At 36.6% G+C, this 20,375-nt stretch overlaps 1 protein-coding gene across 1 annotated transcript; it reads right to left on the reverse strand.

Moving 5' to 3' along the window:
• Nucleotides 1-7,574: 7,574 nt before the first annotated feature.
• LOC107089099 (protein transport protein Sec23B) lies at nt 7,575-17,932 on the reverse strand. The gene is made up of 19 exons (XM_015381662.1): nt 17,759-17,932; nt 15,767-15,993; nt 15,106-15,163; nt 14,878-14,964; nt 14,280-14,516; nt 13,960-14,042; nt 13,692-13,836; nt 12,655-12,813; nt 12,434-12,549; nt 12,068-12,191; nt 11,890-11,970; nt 11,689-11,778; nt 11,380-11,486; nt 10,914-11,067; nt 10,578-10,655; nt 9,933-10,094; nt 9,720-9,806; nt 9,366-9,587; nt 7,575-8,620 (listed from the first exon to the last, which is right to left on the reverse strand). Exons 2-19 carry the CDS (start codon nt 15,985-15,987, stop codon nt 8,531-8,533), a joined length of 2,301 nt encoding a protein of 766 aa, XP_015237148.1. The 5' UTR covers nt 15,988-15,993; nt 17,759-17,932; the 3' UTR covers nt 7,575-8,530.
• Nucleotides 17,933-20,375: the final 2,443 nt, after the last annotated feature.

Here is a 20,375-nt window from a genome sequence, read left to right on the forward strand (position 1 = left end):
TTATGGTGTTGAGGATTGTAAAGAAAGCTCTGGGTTTAAACCTTAAAGCTTTCTCTGATTCTTTCCTGAGAAGAAATCACTTGGGACAAACTCTTTGAATAACACATTATAATGTATATGTATTAAATAACCATGAGACATGAAAACAGATTAGGGTTACGGAAGGAAGTGCTTACCAACCGGGATCCCTTCTTGTTGAAGTGGTCCTGCATGACAGTTAAAGAAGCATTTTATACCACTCCAGTATGCCACATCATCAAATCATTACATCATAGACGTTTGTTAATGAGGAGAAATTTATGTTGCAGGTGGTTGGAAGAAAGGCACTTGATACTGATGAGGCAGCTTATCGAGGAGAGTCTTGGATGCTATTGCCTCCTGAGGAAGCTTGGAGAGCAGGAGATGATTTGACAGTCTGGAGCTAAAACATGCCCGAGTCTTCCACACTCAGAAGAAACCTGCTTTTAACTTGGGTTAAGCTTTTTATTAGGAAACAAAAATCTGACATCAGGATTATTTGCTTTTAACAAAATTGTTGACCGCACACATTACACAGTGGTCTCCCTTCATTTTGTGCTAAACTTATGTTGCAGGGACACAAAAAAATCGTTTCCGTTGAAGTAGAAATAAATCCACACATTTCAAAATAATTCTTATGATTTGAAATATTAACTCAGTCCTCGGCATAGAGAACAAATTTTCTTTTTTATTTTTATATATATATATATATTTTTATATATATATATATATATATATATATATATATATATATATATATATATATCAACCCCTTATAAGCAAGTTTTTACAATTAAAAGCTCCTTTCTCAACCACACAGCTTTTTAAATGTAAAAAGCTTCCTGGATGGGAAGGGAAACGTCTTCACACTTGGAAACAAATTCCAGTGGATTGTTTTTTTACTTTTTTGGAATGGTCAACTAAAGAGACAGATGTGTCAGATCTGTAGCAGAAGACTAATCCCTGCATGGAAATCCATGGAATCCATATTTTTCCATGGTTATTTAAGGTAAGCCAGGTCTTGTTTTTTTTTTAATCTAGGGAAAAAATGTTGAAATGTGTACATTTTAATCCAAAAGATTCTATCAAACTTTAGTTCAAGCAAATATGTTGACAGTCAGGATTTCCAAACTGACTCCTATTCACATTTAGACCTAAACAGGTGTCTTTATTTGGACGTCGTTAATTCTTAGTCTTTCCTACCATAATCTCAGTTTGTTCAGACACAGTCCAATTTTCTAAGTCTGTTTAGTGAAAATTCACTCTTGGAAAAGAATTTCAAAATGACAAAAATGATTAAACCATGTATATAAAAGGGTCACCAGTGATTTTCTTCTATCTTTATATTTCTCCCTAGAGGAAGGCTCGACTTTGACAAACTAATGCCACAGCAGTGAAAAAGAATCCTGTTTGGAAGCAAGAGATTGAGTTGGTATACCTCAGACCATCTGGAGCACTGTTGGGATCTAAACTTTCCCTCCTTAAGAAGTGCTTTGTCTCTTAAAGTGACCCAGTAGTCGCTGCCACCAGCTGACAATAGCCTTATGGCATATAAGCATTAAGTTGGAAGACCAGTGACTTGGTTGCATCCTGATAAACACCACTTATGACGTCCATGTGGATGGTCAAAGGTTGCCTCCTGAGTTTCTAGCAATAGCAGGAAGTTAATCCCAGCTTCCAGTTGACACAGTTGAAGTTTATTCTTATAGAGTAGTGAAATAAATACTTACGCATCTACTGATCCTGTAAAAAGCAGAGGGAAAAATGTTACGTCATTCAGACGTCATACACACATATCACAATCTCAGCAGAGAAATGCATCCAGTATTAACCTCTAAACATAAAACAAGGGGGGAAAGTGCGGATTATAAATCAAGTGTTCTGTTGGCTAAAGCAACGAAAATACAGATTAAGCCTAAACCAAATAAAGCTTCAGTTTGATACTTTGGGGTTACATATTCTAATTCACAAATTTTTGAATTAAGACTCATATTGTTTCCACAGGGAATCAGTGTGTTTTTTGAGCCATTAAAGTCTGTTTATTATTGTCTTTGTCTGTACAGATGTTATTGACTATTTACAAAGCTTTATAATTGCTCTAAACGTGGTCCTGCCTACTGCAGTTTTTCCATTCTGTTGTAAAGCTGCTCCTGTTTTTCTTTTTCTTTTTTTTTCTTTTTTCTAGTGGGGTTATAAGAGCCATCCCGAGTTCCTTAACTTACTGCATGTTAGTGGGACGTTATAGTTGACACTCCTCTTCAACAACACAGGCAAGGTGCAGGGAGGTGGAGTCCCAATCCTGTCCCTCAGGGACCCCTGTACTTCATGATTTAAGTGTCTCCTTGTTGCATCAGACCAGAAAAGAATGGATCCATAAGAGACTTCTACAGCATTTAATTGCAGAGGAGGAGCCCTAATTTGAATCAGGTGTGCTTGAACAGACTTATCTAAAACATGCAGGGCGGCGGTCCTTGAGGGCCAGGGTTGGGAACCACTGGGTTAGGGGTTAAGGCAGACGTTCGGACACACCCTTAGTGTTGTGTGTACCTATACAATTTCTTCTGTCTCCTTGTTTTCGCCTCAGTTACACTTGAAATCCTCCATTGTGGGAAAATAAAGGTGTTTGTATTCTATTCTATACGATTAATCATTTATTGAAATAATTGTCAACTAATTTAGTAATCGATTAATAGTTAACTGGAGTATAGAGACTCTAAAATGGGTCTTTAGCTGACAGAGCGACCCACTTAGAGCAGTAATTATTCCAAAATTGTAAAAAAAAAAAAAAAAGTATTTAAAAATTTTGCATTTAAGATTAAAAAATATTTTTTGTCTGTCAATATGCTCTATCCAGAACTCCTAAAGTGGAAAAGATTTAGCTTGATTTTGTAAAATGTCTTCTTTAAGGGCACTTTTGCTATTCAATTATTGTTGCAGCCCTAGTTCTATTCCATTTCACACGAAATGGAATAGAACTAGGGCTCGTGTTGGCTCTTGATTGCTCTGGTGTGACCCAACAGAATTAAAAAAGACACCTGGATAGGTGTCTTCAAAAACTGAGTGAAAGTCCGGTTGCCTTCCAGTTTAAGCCTGTGAATCTATTCTATTCTATTCTATTCTATTCTATTCTATTCTATTCTATTCTATTCTATTCTATTCGATTCAGTTTGAAGTGCCACAATGAAATTGGAGGTGAATATTTTAAATAGAATCAGTACATCTAATTTATATATGTTTAATAAATAAATGACAAGTGTGTCAGTAATATTTTAATATATAATTATCTTTTTATCAGTAATTAATTCAATTCAATTTTCAATTCAGTTTATTAATATAGCGCCAATTCACAAAACAAGTCATCTAAAGGCACTTTACAGTTCACCAGATCATACAGTCAATTTGATTCAAAGTTTTACATCTAAGGAAAACCAGTTGATTGCATCGACTCCTTGACTCGAATGCAATTCATCACACAAAGCATGCTTTTTTAAATTAAGGTATTTGTAATTGGTGGTTCAACATAACATACTGAATACAATTTAAGTGGATTCTTCTCTTATTTCCAATTATGTTTATAGTCACAGCTATGTTATTCACCTTGATACAATTTTTAGTCATCATCATACTTATAGTCAATTGATTAATCTTTGTAGGAAATCTTTAAACCAGCACTATCCCATTCTTAGCCCCACCCGTTATAACCTAATTATAAGGGATACATATTATAAGCAAAATGTATTAAAGTTCTAATTCAGGAATACTTTATTATCTTGAGAAGAATGACAGTTTCTGAAAAGATCTATTCTAGATTATTTTTCATGAAAAATTTCACAAGTCTCTCCACATCTGTATTTAGATGTTTCAGTTTTCTGTGTGACAATACTGTTGGCAACAATTCTGACTATTGTTTTGCTTTTTTGTTCTAAATATAAAGTACTCAGAGAAGAAGAGAGGAGGGATATGTAATAACACTCCGTAGAACACCTAGGGCAGAGATGTTTTTAACCAAAGGAGCTTTTCAGTTGTGTAACAGCTTTAAACATGATGTACTTTATATTCTATATTTAGAGAAACTTCCATTGCAGTGAGGACTCTTAAATGTCTCCCATTTATCCTCTCACTCACCAAATAAGAAACTGCAACAGAATCATACTATTAATAGTACCATACGATTGCTGATATACATTTTCACACTGAAATCTTATGTAACTTACAGTAGTCAGAGCCTAGAATAGATTTATGTGGCTGCTGGATTTCAACTGAGCCCTTAGATTATTTCCCTTTTTTTTTTTGTGGATAAAGCGATGGCATATTTCCTTGCAGCTTTGCCTAAGTCAGGAACTGAGCGGGAGGGAGAAAAAAAAAAGACTGAAATGTTAATGTTTCTTCAATCTAAATCTGCAAGCACACAAAGCTGCAGCTCTCACATGCATGAAGAAGGCCAAGCATGTAAAAGTAGAGATTAATCACAGAGGCATTCATTTTCTTCATGAGATCACATCTTATCCATGTACGACGCACACTCAAATCCCTTGCAGCAGCTTTACTGTAAATATAAAGTGTGTGAACATAAACCAGGTTTTGGTGCATTGTGTAGGAGTATCAATGTCAGAAGAGAACTAATGGCTGTTGCTGTGTCTTTTATTTACCATTTAACATTTTAAAAAGTGTAAGGAGCTTCAGATTGCAGCACATTCAAAGTAACGCTTTTGAAATACAGACTTAATTTGTATTACAGTGGCAGCTTCTGTTCAGTCTCATAAAAGCAGAATTTGCCTCTTAACACGTTGCGCATCCAGGATTAGTCTTTATAATCTGTTATTCACTGATCCTCGAAATCATACTGTCTTCTCTCAAATCAGCTTACAGTGACAGTGGATGTTGACTGAGTGGTTTTATGATTGTAGTTTTGTTTCTTCACATTTTGTGGTGATGAATGACGGAGGGGGAAAGACGATTGTTTAGGAATAGATGTTGCTCCCAATCTGCAGAGAGGACATGTCACTATTGTTTTGACAACATTCTCTGCGTGGCTTTATTTTTTTTCTGACGCAGTCCGTATTTCCAATAATACCCGACAAAGTAAAGCTGTTTATCTCACATACCCTGACAGATGTCTGGCATGTGATTATTTATCACAGGAAAGAGTCAGTGGCGCTTCACTGAAACTTGTGTTTTTACTTTTTCTGAAGTGAGGGCTTGCAAATTAGAATAAGGGCTGAGTTAAGATCTCTACAACCACTGTAAAAAAGACTGATAATACATGAAAATCAGTTCCTGTTTTTGGTTAGCTGGTGTAAATAAATGTGTTTATGTTTGCTAAATTTCACATTAATAAAGTTGACAATTTCTTTCAGGATTCTTATTTTATTACCTCCTTCAAATTAATAGACATTAAATGCACTATTCTGTTTAAACACATGGGAAGCTCAGCTAACAGTTCAAACACACAGTTTCCTTCTAAAATATCACAAAAAAATCTAAGAAATCAGCAAATTATCGACTTACACAATTCTGGTTTATCCTTTGGTTCCATTTCCAGATTCTATAAGAACAACAACAACAACTGGCTGTTGTGTCCAGTCATCCAGCTGTCCCAGAAGGAGAACATGCGTTGGTGCAAAATGTGCAGAACAAAAGCAAAAGATGCTGGCTGAAGCTGCTTTGGGAGTTTCTGTTAAAATGCCACAAATGAATGTATCAGTTAAATAGAAAAAAGCATAAATGCTCTTTTAAATATAAAGATTTTCACGTATTTTATAAATCATGCATTTCACAAATAAATTATTTTTGAATTCATGCCCTATTCTAGCAATTATATAAAATATTTTCATAATATTTTTGTTTACAGTAAAGTGACCTAACACTGCTATAATGATTTTTTAAAGGATTTTCTACACATATTTCAAATTCCTGATTCAATTGCTAAAGAAAACAGCACATCTTCAGTCTAGTAGATAGGAGTAATAACATACCAAACACACAAAAAAATAAAAGCCCACTTATTGCTTGACAAATACTGAATAAAAAACTTGTTTATCAACTGGTAAAGCCATTTCAGATATCTAGGGCTCAAACAAAGACTCAATGTCTAGTAAAAAAAAAAATTGTATTAATTAAAAAAGAACCAAGCAATGAGGAATGATGAGAAAAATAAGGAAATGAGGTAGATAATGGCAGGACATGACAGCGTAATGCATCATTGGGAACTTTATAAAAGTGACACCAAACCTGAAGCTGGTCTCACTTCCTGCAAAGCTGTCTGCTTAAAACTTTTAAATAGATAATAATTATAATGCAGGCGTCCAAAATGTTAGACATTAATATGAATAGAATAGAATGTGTCAGGCTATGGTTAATATACCAACAATAAGAATGTAAAATTAATAAGGAGACTCCACTGCTGCCACCTCCTGGTTTAGAGGGGAACTGTTTGTTCTAGAGGTGATGAAATTGACATGCCAACAACAAATCTGGCCACAGGATTGGTCAAAGATAGGCTAAGGGAGGCCATGGCAACCACTGGCCCCCCTTCTAGCTTCATCCTTGCACTGTGCCACTCTTATAATAAATATGGATTTATGAATGGAACGTTTTTTTTATTAAACAGCTACGTACTTATTTGGCTGTGCTTTCTTACCATTCTGAATTATTTTAAAGATTAATTTCACGTCACATAGTTTGCATGGTGACAGGTTCCTTTAAGAAATATGGGCAGGCAAATGCATGCGAGTTATTTGACATACATTACAATAACTGAGCACATTGCAACAGATAAAACTATTTAGACTTGAAACAACTTTCTTTTCTTTAGCTTTATTATTGCAAAGCATAATGTTTCTATTTTCAGCGACTTTCTTTAGTGAGTCTCTGATGTCGCTGAAATTGTTGGTTGACTGAAGGAGATATTTCTGAGGTGTGTTGATGTATGTTTGCAATGGCCTGACATTACCAGTCATCATGGTTTATTTGAAACATGGTGGTTTTAGGTATTTATATGGATCTGCATATCTGTCTAAGGGTGGGGATGGGGCATAAGAGGCTGGGGTTAAGTCCATGAAAACTGAGATGAGGGTAAAGTCACCAGTGAAATGTGTGCACAATGTACAATTTGTGGGCAACACATTTCAGAATATCTCCCTACTGCAAATCTTTGGTGTGAAAGCTCTTTTAGATATGATGCCCCAATTCCAACTACCTCTGAAAGTAAGAGCCCAGGAAAAATAAAATACCTTGGTAGATTTGGGCTGAAAAAGTAAAAGTGGCCAAACCTGGGTATTATTGTAACAATAGGACAATTCTCACAAAAAAAGTCAGAACTCTGTAATGGCAAGATTCTGAATTGGCCCCGTCCTTGACCCTACTGAAAACTTACCTTCAAAATTTGTACATCTAGTATAGGCAGAATGGTCAAACATTTAAGTAATGCACAGTGAGTTCTTCAAAACATTAGGTGTCTAAAAAGGGCATAACATTTTTACTTAAGATGGGAAAAAAAACCCACTGTATATAAAACTATTTTATTTACTCACTGGAGTTTTTCATTCCATCTTGAAAAGAAGAAAAATGACAGTCCAAAAGCATTATAACAGGCTCAAAATTTATTCATGCAAATGCTGAGTGCATGTAAACATACGAGCAGCACTGTAGCCCTCTATAGTTCATGGGTAGAAAACAAATGCTGGGAGGACTCAAGAATCCTGGCAGGATTTAAAAATCAGCCTAGTTGGTCTTTACAGTTTGATTACAAAGACGCTGGGGCACTCATTGTGTGCAAAATACCAGATGGTCAACAAGTCAAGATGAAGCTATATTAAGGTTCTATACAGTTAGATGAATGTTCCTTGTTGGAAACGGTCAGCTGAGCTCCTGGGATTGACTTCCATTCCTCAGAACATGGATTCTCATTATGTAGGGATGGACATTTCTTAGAAACAGTCAGATTTAATCCCTGAAGAGCTTCCCAAGTCTGACAGATTTCTAAAACCATTTGTGTCAGCTCTCTTTCCAAACAAGCAGGTTTTAGGCAAAATTGGTTAATTGCTATAATTTACTTTCCACAAAAAAAACAAAAATAACTACACATTAACTCTTAAGCTATAGACAAAGCAGATGCATACATACATAAATTCACACACTGGCATCGTATTAACAGCGGTTTCGATCCAGTCTGACACACTACATACAAAAAAAAGAACAAATTAGTCGTATCACTGTGAATATCAAAGGTAAGAGCAGTCATGGAATCAATAAAACATTTGACTCATTTTCTTAGAACAATTTTCTTATAAATATTGTTGAAAATGACTAGAGACGTTTTATTTTCAGGAATGTACTGTTGCTCATTCTTTCTATTGCTTCTCCTTTAATTGTTTAAGCAAGACAGAGACAGCAGTCCACAAGGGTTGGCTTTTATGAAAAAAGAAACAACGCATTTATATAGGAAATGTTTATGGATCCTGGAAGCTGAAGGTCATATTCCTCAACTATGTTTGTGGTTATAGACAGATCTTTATGTGGAGCTGGAAACAGCCAGTTTCTTCAAGTGATCCATGAAGACCTGAAGGCTGACATCATCAGTAAGGATTGGTGCTCCTGTCTCCTACAGTTACAGAAAAACAACAAAAACTGTTAACATTCGCTCTGTTAATAAAGAGATCCTATTAAAACATGGCTGATCCAATGAGCAGTTTATAGTATGAAAAACTAGACCTCAATCTGATGACAATCTAATGCAGTGTTTCAGTTTTTTAAACAACAGGTTAAGGATTCATTCTTCCTTTTATCAAAGACTAAATCTTTAATACTGAATGTAGATTTGAATCTTCGTTTTTTTAAAGTAAAAAGTAAACTGATTCAAGAGGTGTGCTAAGCACCAGCTGGAGACTTATGGGTGCTTGAAAGAATATCTGGGGGATGTTTGGAAGATTTAATTTAATGAAAATAGCAAACATTTTCTCTGATTAAAGAAGCTTTGAACGATGTTGAAATAATGAAAAGTGTCAACAAGTAAAACTTCTTGAGGGCCTGAGCCCTGCAAGTTTTTGATTTGTCCCTTCCGATTGCATTTTATAGCTGATAATCAGAGTTTTGCTGAACTACAAAAAAATGGATCAGGTGTGTTAAAAGCAGAGAAACGCACTTTGATACAGTGCGGAAGATAAAATAAAATAAACCAGAGAGTAATGTAAAATAAGTGAAAAACTTAAATGGTTATAAAAACAAGAAACTGTAAATAAGAGAAGAAAAAAAAATGTTCAAAACTAAACAAAAATTCTTCTTTAAAACGAAAAAGTAGATATTAAGCACAGAACCATGAATAAAATAAAAAGAGAAATGGTGCGTACCTGTCCCCAGGCATACAGGTTGTTGTGGGTCTGTGATGGGTTGACTTTGGACAGCAGGAATCGAGCCTGTGAGCCGCCGTGCTCAGTGTCGATGTAGCGAGGCATGGGGAAGCGCGTCTGCAAGATCTCCTGAGCATCATCAAGAGGAGCCTGAAGCAACTGTTTAAAGTTCTCATACTCTGCCATTTCCTGGTAGCCTGCCTTCCTCCACTGAGCAATAGTCTAAAAGCAAACAGGAAAATAAAAATGTTCATTAATTTATGTAAAAAAAACCAACAACATTAAAACATTTGGAAAGAAACTTTTCGATGCGCACTATGTTTTTTTAAGAGGTTCAGTGGCGCTCTGTCTCACCTCTCCATGGTAGATAACCAGCTGGAAGAAGGTGTCCATCAGCAGGATTCGATCTGGAAGGATGCTGCTGCTGTCCAGGAGCACAGGCTGAGAAAAAAAACACAATCAAACTGGTTTATCACCCTATCCAATAAAAAAAAAAAAAAAGACTTTCAAACTAAACATAGCTCAACAACTAACAACGGATGCTAGTAGAGAGGGAGTGATGCTGACCTCTGGTGGTCCGTGGAAGGAGTACGAGTAGAGGATGGGTTGGATCATTATCAGGGACTGGGTCAGATCCTGCCTAACAAAGTGGTGCCTGTAGTAGGACGACTCATCTGGGCTGTTGTTGAACACCTGAAGGAAGGGTGATCTCCGCAGGTGGAACATGAACTACAAAAATACAAACAAAAACAAATAGGTAAATGATAATGTTCTTGTAAACGCCAACAATTTATAAAATTACTTATACATCTTTGATTAGAGTTTTTATTAATGAAAAGGTCAGTTAGCTATATTTGGAAGTGATGTTCCATTTGTACGAACTGCAGCAAATGGCTTTCTCTCTTTGTGTCATATTATAACACTAAATCAGATTAGTTGGACCCATTAGCTGACCGACTTTTTTGAAAAGAACCAAGACCAAAATAAAGTTCTGTAGCTTAAATTCTAATATTTTTTTTATTATTATTTACCTTTAAGCAGTTTTCATGTTTGTATCGATTGGTTGTTAACAGAGATGATTATACAGGAAATACAGGAGATTTTAGTGCAAATGGAACATCTTTCATAGAAGGCAGGTATTCTGACCATCTTTCTGACCATCTGACCAACTATTTAAATGTTTTGTTTCTATGACATTTCCACTTGGTTTACCTGTGGGTAGAGGGACAGGGACTCAGACAGCCTAAAGGAAGTTGGATCATCTTTATTGAACTGGCCAAACTTCTGACACTGAAAAAAAAACATGAAAGAAAAAAGAAGCGTTTAATTAAATATAAATCATACCACAGAATAAAGTCCATTTACATAAACTTCAATTTTTAATTGACCAACAGCAGAGTTGTTCATTAAAATCCATCTGATTGCCAACGCCTGCTTTTCTTTTACTAAAATAATTGATTCGATTAATAGATTTAAAAAATTTTAGATTTAAAAAATATATATTTCTGATATTGAATTTAACAGGATTCTTGACTTGTTCCAACTCACCAGACGGATGAGCTGCCTGTCGAGCCACCGGAGCACATCAGGACCCTCCTCTGACTCCGCCCTGAAGACACCGAGGCGTGCCATGAGCACGGCAGCCGCTTCTTGGTCGAACGAGGACTCAATGTGCTGAATCTGAGACTGGACGTCGGCCCAACTTGAGTAGGTGGCAGATAAAGAAAAAGGGGAGGATTTGAGGTAAGGGAAGAATGTAGAACATGAGAAAAAAAAAAAAGGACAGGTGAGAATGGGTGTGGTGAGATGACACATAGTTTATACATTGTTCTAAAGGGCAAATATGCACATCCCTTTAGTGAGGACAACCTTTGTTCAAGGTTACATTCCATTATTCAATTAATTCCTTATTCAAATTCTTTTTAGGAACACTAGCTGGGTTTGTCAGGGACACACCAAACCGCACAATGACCTGATTGAGCGGAGAGCTTCAGCAACACAGTAAGAGACTTACTTTCTGGCAATGGTGGTGACCCGTATCCTCCGCTGTGTGTTGGAGTGCTGGTACTGGGTAACAAACTGGACCGCCCCACGCCCACCCTGTGGGACTGGTGCATTGTGCTAGATAAAACACAGACAACAATTATTCCTCATGGAAGACTTCAACAACAATGCTGTTATTGCAAGAAAAACAACAAGCCATTGTCTGCAAATTTGAAGAGAAAGCCATTATACTGGATCACAAACGGGTGTTCTCCAAAGCTACAGTCCTTGAGAGCTAAAAAACCAATAACGACTACAAAAAAGATAGAAGGGTTTTTACCTGATTCACAACCTCAAAGTAAACGCCCAGGGTAGTGGAGGGGTCTAGGCCGCATAGTTTCCACTGGGTTGTCCCACCAATGCCCATCTCCTGCACACACAAAACCAGTATGTTGAATTCCAGCTAATGGCATCTCTTAGACCACCTATGATGGGGGTGAGGAATTAGAGCCCCCAGGTAAAATCTGCCAGAGGGACTTACATTCTCCGAAACAGAGGAACCCTTTGAATGCAGTGAAACACACGGTCCAATGGCCCCGCTAACCTTCAGCTCTCTGGTGGTCTACAAGGATCAAAACGGTCAGAATTTAACTTTTAACTAATGATTTTTACAAATACCCTTCATGTTTCAAGTTAACTGAGTAAAGTTTTTAATTTACCTTGACCTCCAGCACTCCTCCGAATGCCATTCGGAAGTCTCCGTTGTAGTCTTTGCTAAAGACTCTTTGGAAGGTTTGCTTAAACAAGGAGGTGTTGAAGGAGTCCCCCATCACAATATGTCCCCTGAAATAGTTACAAACATTAATAAATCACATTTTTAATACATCTAATTGATCAGTAATGGAAAATTGTTTTTTTATTTAGTAATGAATGTTTGAAGTGAATCTCTTCTATTCTCCTAGTATATCTATGGGAACATTGTCCAATCTCTAACGCATGAATAAAGGAAACCAAACTAGAATTTAAAAAAAAGGCCAGAAAAAGAGAAATAACTCCCTCAAATGAAGGAGTAATTTCTGACATACCCTGTGAGATTCGATAAACACTTCATCTCAAGCAGGCCTGTTTGGTCCAGAGCACATGCGTAGATGTCAATACTGTGTCCGTTCACGGCGGAACGGTTCGCCAAAGCTTCATAGTACTGCAAATACAAACAGAGAGAGAAAAACAGATCATATTAATTCAATGTGCAAAACTAATTTTCTTGTAGCGAAACGTATCTGCTGAGGTTTCATTATTGTGTCACCTTGGTAGCCTTTTTCAGATGCCGCGCGTTGTCCTTCTGGATGTCATGCCAGGAGCGAATGGGGGTTTTTAGTTCATCTCCCACCACCATGCCTGGTCCCTGGGTGGGCGGCCCGCCAATGAACAGCATCACACGGGCTCCTGTGTTTGGGAAGGCCCCCTGAGAGAGACAGAAATAAAAAATAAAGAAGTTGGATTTTACCCTCTCTTACAAACAGCAGATTAAACATAAAAACACAAACAGCAGATTAAACACAAAAACACATCTGTTCAGATCTGTTGGTGGTTAGAACATGAATAGGACATTTGCAGGAAGATTTAAGCAGGACTATATCTATATCTTATATTAAATACTTTTTTTCTAAAAGAAAGGAATTATTAAGAAAGTAGAGAAAGATGAGAGCAAAGATAGTTATCGCTGTAAATATTTGGTCCTTATATAAAGTTGGAAAAAAAATAATAAAATCACACAGAGTGCAAGAGAGGCAAATCTACTGTTAGTCAGCAAAGATCAGCACAGCAGCACACGCTGGCAACAGATAAACACACAGTCCAAAGTCTGGGAATGTCCTCTGCATGACAAGACATTTGGAAATCAGCCATCTAACCACTAAAAAAAAGCAACTGAAAGCTTTTTTAATAAAAAAAAACTAAATTCAAACACACTTCCAAAAAGACATTGGTTTTTCACATAAGGCATTCAGCATTCTGAAGATCTGCTTTACATCCACAGTTTATTTCTGGAGTTTGATCAGGGAACCCAAAGTTACTAAAAGCACAGAAATTCCCCCAAAGGGTGAGGAAAGGTACAATCTTTTGTTTGTTTTCTCTTGTGCTATCAGTTATACAACATTAGAAGACTAGAGGATGATGGTGGAGAAGAGAAAGGAACAGCGTGGCAAATGAGTGCAATGCTAACAAGCTGTTCTTTAAGAAGCAATATCAGGTGAAGAGCAGACGAACAGGATGACTTCATACATTATATATATATATATGAACATAACTGAAACCAGTATAGTATTAATGACTTGTTTTTACCTCTAGAAGGCCAACAGCAACAGACAGTGCCACACCAGTGGAGCGCAGCGGACGCTTGCCCTGAGGGACAGGCCAGGGGTCTCTCTGCAGCTCCCCAAGCAAGTCGGTCAAGTTCATATCAACTCTGTGAACTGGCTGTAGGAACCTGGATGGAAAAAAGCAGGGCTTTTAGAAAAAAAAAAAACAAAAAAACAAGCCATCTGCTGCAGGTGCTTTTAAAAGCAGCAGATATTGGTTAGAACTGAGAAGTGGTCTTCCTCCTTCTTACCTGCAGGAGGCAGCAGCATCCTGGGGAGCCACAGGACGACCCTGCTGTCCTGGTGCTGCGGGCTTTGCCAGCCCAAGCATCTCCTGAAATTGAATGCATGCATTGCTGAGTGATCTGAGAGTGCTTGCTAGGATGAATGCTAGCTATTTCACTTCACAAAGAAATACAAAAACACCCACAGGCAGTGAAATCAATCCAATTTGGACCCAGTCAAACCAGTAATGCTACATTTCACACTAATCACAGGGCTTTATATACGTAAATATGTTCTCTTTTTGTTCCCAAATGTTTTCTTTGTCATCAAAGTAATCTGCACATACCTGGATCTGTTTGGAGGAGAGGTCCTTGGTGCCTCTAAAGACGTAGCTCTTGGCGATCCCCTCGCATGTCAGCTCATGGACCTGAACCATGCGTCCAAAAGTGATAAGGCCCACCAGGGCATTTGGTGGCAGCAGACTCAATGACATCTGGAGGGATTCCTTCAGTGCCTGGAGGTCCTCCTCTTCTAAACATGTGTCCACCACATATAGAAAAATGAGCGGGGCTGAGGGTCCACGCTGTGAGGAGTAAGGAAAAGGGACCATTGAAACATCAGTGAGGATCTGTGGTTCAGGAGAAAGTTAAAAAGCCCAAAACCTAAAGGTTTGCAAGGTTGAAAGTTTTACGCTTTGGGGAATTAATTCCAGATGCCATTATTGAAAACCTTCTTTATGTATACTCTAAGACAGTAAACTGAATAAAAACTGTCATTAAATCCTGCGTATAGTTTCATTCCTTTAACTGTTGCCAATTATAAAACTATTGTTATATTCTTATTACATATTTCTAATGGAAATCATCATGCTTTCTTTTGCATAGCAGATCAGCAGTACATGTTATGCAAGGGCGAGGTCAGGGTGCAAACACGCATTCATTTACCTGTACTATGTACTCAATGGTGGAGAACTGTGGCATGAGCTCGGCTGGCTGGTTCACTTCTGATATGCCTGCGTAGGAGGGAGGGAACTGTACAAACACAAAGGAATTGTCAGCTCAACAATAAAGGAATGTGGAAAGGTAACATTTATTTCTGAGGCTTATGGATGAACTGACAGAGGTCAGAGGATGAATTAAGCATGGAAACATGTTGCATGTGGTGGCACTTACAGGGTTCCGCTGGAAACAGAAGTTGCACGCCCATATTTTGGCTCTGAAGTCGACTTGACTAGAGAAAATAAAAGGATAAAATTTAAATATTGTTTTTTGGGGGTCTAGACTAAAGTAAAAAAAAAAAAATGAAAGTGTGACACTGAGGTAAACAATGTGTGTGTTTAAGCTTTCATGAATCCCTCCTGGTAACAATATAAGATTTCAGAATTTAATCCCAAAATAAATTCCGCTAAAAAAGGACAGTCAAGACCCATCACTGGATTTAAAAAAATTGCAAACAACCAATCTGCAAAAATTAGAAGCAATGATGTAATACAATTATATTTCATACTCTGTAAATTACCAACTTTTATACCAGAAGATTAAATCTAAATTAAAGATTAATTTTAGCTTATTTCCATACTTATTGGAATAAGCTTTTTATGGTTTTCAACAGAATTTTAGCTAAGTCCTCACATTTTTAACAGGTTTCTATCATTTTTCCATATAACCAATGTCATCTCTTTTTATGTCTTTGCCAAACATTTTTATCTCACAAAAAGTGATAAACACGATGTGCATGGAATAGCTCTTTAAACAAGAGTTGAATTTAGATACATAAACCTCGTCTGTAAGAATACAGGCTTCACACACGGGAATGGATTTGTTTGAAACTTACCATAGTGGGTTGAGAACTGCTTTGCAGTTTGCCCGGCTGCACAGAACTGGCTCGTACTGGACAGGTGGCAGGTTGGGCATCTCTTTGAGAGGAGTGAAGAGGCAGGAGACGGGGACCACCAGCCTGGTGGCCTCAAGACGACTGGAGGGCCAGAGATTCCAGCTGAATCTCACCCCATCTCTGTCCTCGTTTTGTTGGATGAACTCCTGGTAGGTCGACATGCCAAGCTACGGCAGAAAGAGACGTTAAATAAACCGAACCAACGGGTTTAGTCCAGCAGAAGTGTTGCTTAAACTATCTCAGGTAGTCCAAAACTCTGTTGCTCCAAACTAAGTACTGTGTCTTCATCAGTTGTTCTCCTCTGTGTGACCAAATGCGACAAAGGTCTGCTTTAAATACACACAAGTCTTTCACGTCTGGGTTAAAATAAGAAACGGAACTCCGCAAGCATGACGCACAATGTGTCTTTGTAAACCTGAAGAACAAGTTTTGATGATGTAAAGAGAGGAGTGCAAAAGAATCTTAACGTGAACAACGGGGTGTGTCCAAACTTTTGATTAGAACTGTTTGAATATGCTCTGCTTTTGAAGGTGTACAGCAGCTTAAAGGAGTGACGCCCTTAGCAAAGCATCACTAAACAGCACTTGGCAACAGTTAGATATCCTCCTTCGGTGTTATTAGAGGGCAAATTCTTCCTTTGGAGAAAGATTAGAAATGGAATCGGAAAGGGCAAAAAACAAACAGATAAACGTCAAAGACATTTTTCTTGATAAACTGAATATATGGTGACTGCAAAGGACGGAATGAGCTACAGCATATAATGCAGTAGCTATATTCTAGTTAAGCGTCTGAGATTGAAAAAAATCTAATTTATGGATGCAACTTTTAATTTGGCTTTGCCTTTTTTTTATTTTATTTTCCTCATCATCTCATCTTTTGATATTTGCCTAGAGGACTTATCAGTGCATATAAATGAGTACTTGTTTCTACAAGCATATGCATGTTTGTCGGGTTACCCAACTCATCTGTCATGTTGGTATTTATTATTCTACTTCGATTTCTTGTTTTTGTTTTAATTGCCAAGATATGAAAATAAAAAGCCCATCAGAATGAATGAATAAACGGAACACATGTTTTTTTGATTGATGCAAATAAAGCTTTAAAAGGCTTAATATTGCACTGATTACTTATTTTTAGATATTCTAGCAACCAAAAACTAAATAAAAGTTATTATTACTAATCTTTTTTTGCCATAAACATCTAAATGATTTGTGTAATGATAACATAAGACACTTTGTTCTTGGGATTTCTAGATTACACGTCAGCAGGTCCAAAGCCTTACGTGACATTTTTATGCCTGTGTTCAACTGAATCAAAAGTTCACAGTTCAAATATTACTTAATTGATGTCTGGATCATTTATTTCAGAAAACCATCTTTTTATTGCATGTAGTTTCCCCTTAAAGACCCTTATGTCATAGTGCTGCATATAATAAGCAATTAAAATTTTAAAATCACACTTAAGTTGTCAGGAAACATACGTTTTTATCAAAGTGGCAATCAAAAACCAAGGAATCAGCAATAAAATCTTGGTTTCACGTTTAGGAAAACTGAGAAGTCTCTGTTAGAACTGTTTATATATACATTCTGAACAGACCACATCGATATAACAAACTAGCAGCTACGGGTCATCGCCAATAAAGACACCAGTTATACAGTCTGTACTGATCAGATTTGCTGAAACTGGTCAGAAATATAACAATACGGAAAAGCTTGAAAATATTTTACAGTTTTCATGTCCAAATATCCAAACTGCGTATCTTTAACTCGGCATTTACATTCAAATTATGTCCTTGTTGCTCTTAAAAGTCGAACATCTTACATAGGTCGAGCATGCTAACTGAATGTAGCATCTCGGCACTTCCTGTGAGTTAAATGGAAGCTAAAAAAAATGGACGACCTACTTTCGACCGAAATTAAGCGGAACACTTACCTTTTGTATGAAGTTAATTTTGGGACAAGAGAGTGGCTTTTTGTGTATGGAATAGATTAGAGCATCGGGAGGAAGAAATAGAGGAATGAAGAGGGCAGATAGATGTCTGTGGTGAGATCGCACCCTGTCAGCCCCGGCTTCTCCACTTCACTAGAGTGACGTGTTACTCCACATTTGGGCTTCTTCTATTGGCTCTTTTGTCGATGACGTCGTATTGGTTTAACCATTCAAGGGGTGTTTCAAAGCAGCGAGCGTCAAATGTGTACCAGAGAGAGCGTCAAGCTGGCGGAAGTAGACTTCCGCCTATGGGCGCTGACGTGATTTGGTGGCGCCATCTTGGGGCGGTCGACTGCTCCGCTCTGTAATGTGTTGAGCTGGCAAAAAAATCTATTTTAATCAACTTTAACTCACTGAATATTGAACAAATTTCCACGGTTGTGTTTTTAGCTGAAAACAAAGAAATGATTCAGTGCACATGCATATCATTAGTATGGTTAAGAGCAATAGAATATTCTGATAGGATGTTGCAAAGCACAGCCTTAAGAAAATGATCCCAGGTAGGAAAGCATCTTAAAGCTGCTGTGCTGCCTGAAGGACGTCCTTACTTGACGCACAAGCACATGAATTGTCTAAATAGAATTACAGCCCTCCGGAAAAGAATTACAATATACCAAAGTTACTTAAATGTAGTAAATGGGTTAAGCTCTTCATTTTAAAACCCAAAACATATGTAGGTGTGTAAATTAGCACCTGCCATTTAACCTAAAACCATGGAAGAGGATTAGGGACATTTTTTTAACTTTATCTCAGTTTAATATAGGAAAAAAGTAAGAATTCTGACCTTTTTCTCAGAATTCCGACTTTAATCTGATTCTGACTAATCTCAGAATTCTGACTTTGGATTTATAGTTATATATATATATATATATATGCGTAAAATGTATTCTTTAAACATTATGTGTGCAAAACATTTGAGACTTATGTTTATATAAGAGAGCTGATCAAGTACAGCACTGATACACTTTGTGAGACAAACAACACACTGACACTGGGCCATACACTAAAAATTTATTTTTCATTTGAGATATTCATAACTTATAATGCACTATCTTTCATATTTTGTTAAATGTGTCCAATTTGATATAGATTCAGTAGTGGAAAGATTGTCATACTATAGGTGGAAGCAGAACGGATGTCTGGAAGAAAACCAAAGGAGGATGAAATTAAAGAAGACATGCAATTTGATAAAAGGATACAGGATTAAGAATGTGGATAGCTTTGATGCAGATGTTGTATGTAAAATTTTATCAAATTATCTACTTTGTTAATGTCTACACTGATTTAATTTTTATTTTATTAAAGAGGAAAATACATTATAACATTAACAATTTATGTTTTTCCATTTTCAGTCATATTTTCAGAAATGGATTTAAAACTTGAAAGTTACAATTATATGTATCCTATAAAATGTATATTAGCAGAAAATGCAAATAAGACCAAAATATAATAATAAAGCTTTCTGCCTTACAGAAATATTTCAGGAAATGTTATTGTAAACTGTAACAATGTATAGCACTTTAAAATTAAGTGTGTTTTTGTCTGGATGGTTGCGGAACAATAACTTATCAAAACATCTTAAGTAAAAAGCTGCAAGAAAAAGCCAATTCTGAATCCACATACTTTCCTTTGCGTGAGTAAAAAAAAAAAAACATACTTCTGCATGTTTTAACTCTGTACATTCTATAAAAAGACTAGACCAGTATCTTCATTTTTTTGTTGTTGTGAACCTAAACTTAACATTGTGATTAACTTAGGTTGAGGTATATCAACAGCTTACATCCAGCTTGTACATATGTAGCCATAGACTTGAAGCCATGAAGGCATAAAACATAAGCTATATGAACTAGAGGTGTCCCGATGCAACTTTTTAATTTCCAATACGATACTGATATTGCATCTTTTAGAATTGACTTATGCCAATATTGACCCAATATGATATTATCAAAATTATTTAAATTACTTATTTTTGTACTGTAGAATGATAGAAAAGGGAACAAAGGTCAGCAACAAAAGGTATGAAAAAAACTGTAAAATTAGCTAATGGCTCACTAAAACTTTTAAAAGAAGTCTTTCTATTACAATAAAGATATTTGACATTTTAGTTGTGGCTGATTAGTTTAGTTTTAGTTTAGTTTTTTGGCTAATATTAGACTGATATCCGATAATAATAACGGATTGGGACATCCCTATGACGTTCTTTAAAGTATTTCTTTTTTTTTAAATATTCATTTTATACATTAGTGCTGAAATCTGTGCTAACAGAATTATATTTATTTTGGATTTTAAAAAATCAATATCCATAACCTATAGGTTACTCTCAAGAAAATAGTTCATTTCATTTTGGAAATCATGGTAGCTTTCATAAGGAACTGATAACTCTCTATATGGCTATGTATGGCTGTGTATGTGGACAAAAACTGAAATACACTGCCTGGCCAAAAAAAAAAACTTCTGTTCAATATATAAGAGTTTATTAACAAAAATCATTCAGCCCCAAGTCAAACATATTTCAGTTTAACACTCTCAACTAAGACTAGTAAAACTCAACTAAACTAAA

Source organism: Cyprinodon variegatus, unplaced genomic scaffold (assembly GCF_000732505.1).
Source record: "Cyprinodon variegatus isolate N-32 unplaced genomic scaffold, C_variegatus-1.0 Scaffold238, whole genome shotgun sequence".
NCBI classification, from domain to species: domain Eukaryota; kingdom Metazoa; phylum Chordata; class Actinopteri; order Cyprinodontiformes; family Cyprinodontidae; genus Cyprinodon; species Cyprinodon variegatus.

What these genes read in the sequence shown, in the direction of transcription:
- LOC107089099 (XM_015381662.1), bottom strand. Translation starts at nt 15,987, where the DNA reads ATGTCGACCTACCAGGAGTTCATCCAACAAAACGAGGACAGAGATGGG. An exon ending in TTGCTGTTGGCCTTCTAGAG is followed by an intron (nt 12,814 to 13,691) that starts GTAAAAACAAGT and finishes TGTCTCTCTCAG; the next exon opens with GGGGCCTTCCCAAACACAGG. An exon ending in ACAGGCAGCTCATCCGTCTG is followed by an intron (nt 10,656 to 10,913) that starts GTGAGTTGGAAC and finishes TTTTTTTTTCAG; the next exon opens with TGTCAGAAGTTTGGCCAGTT.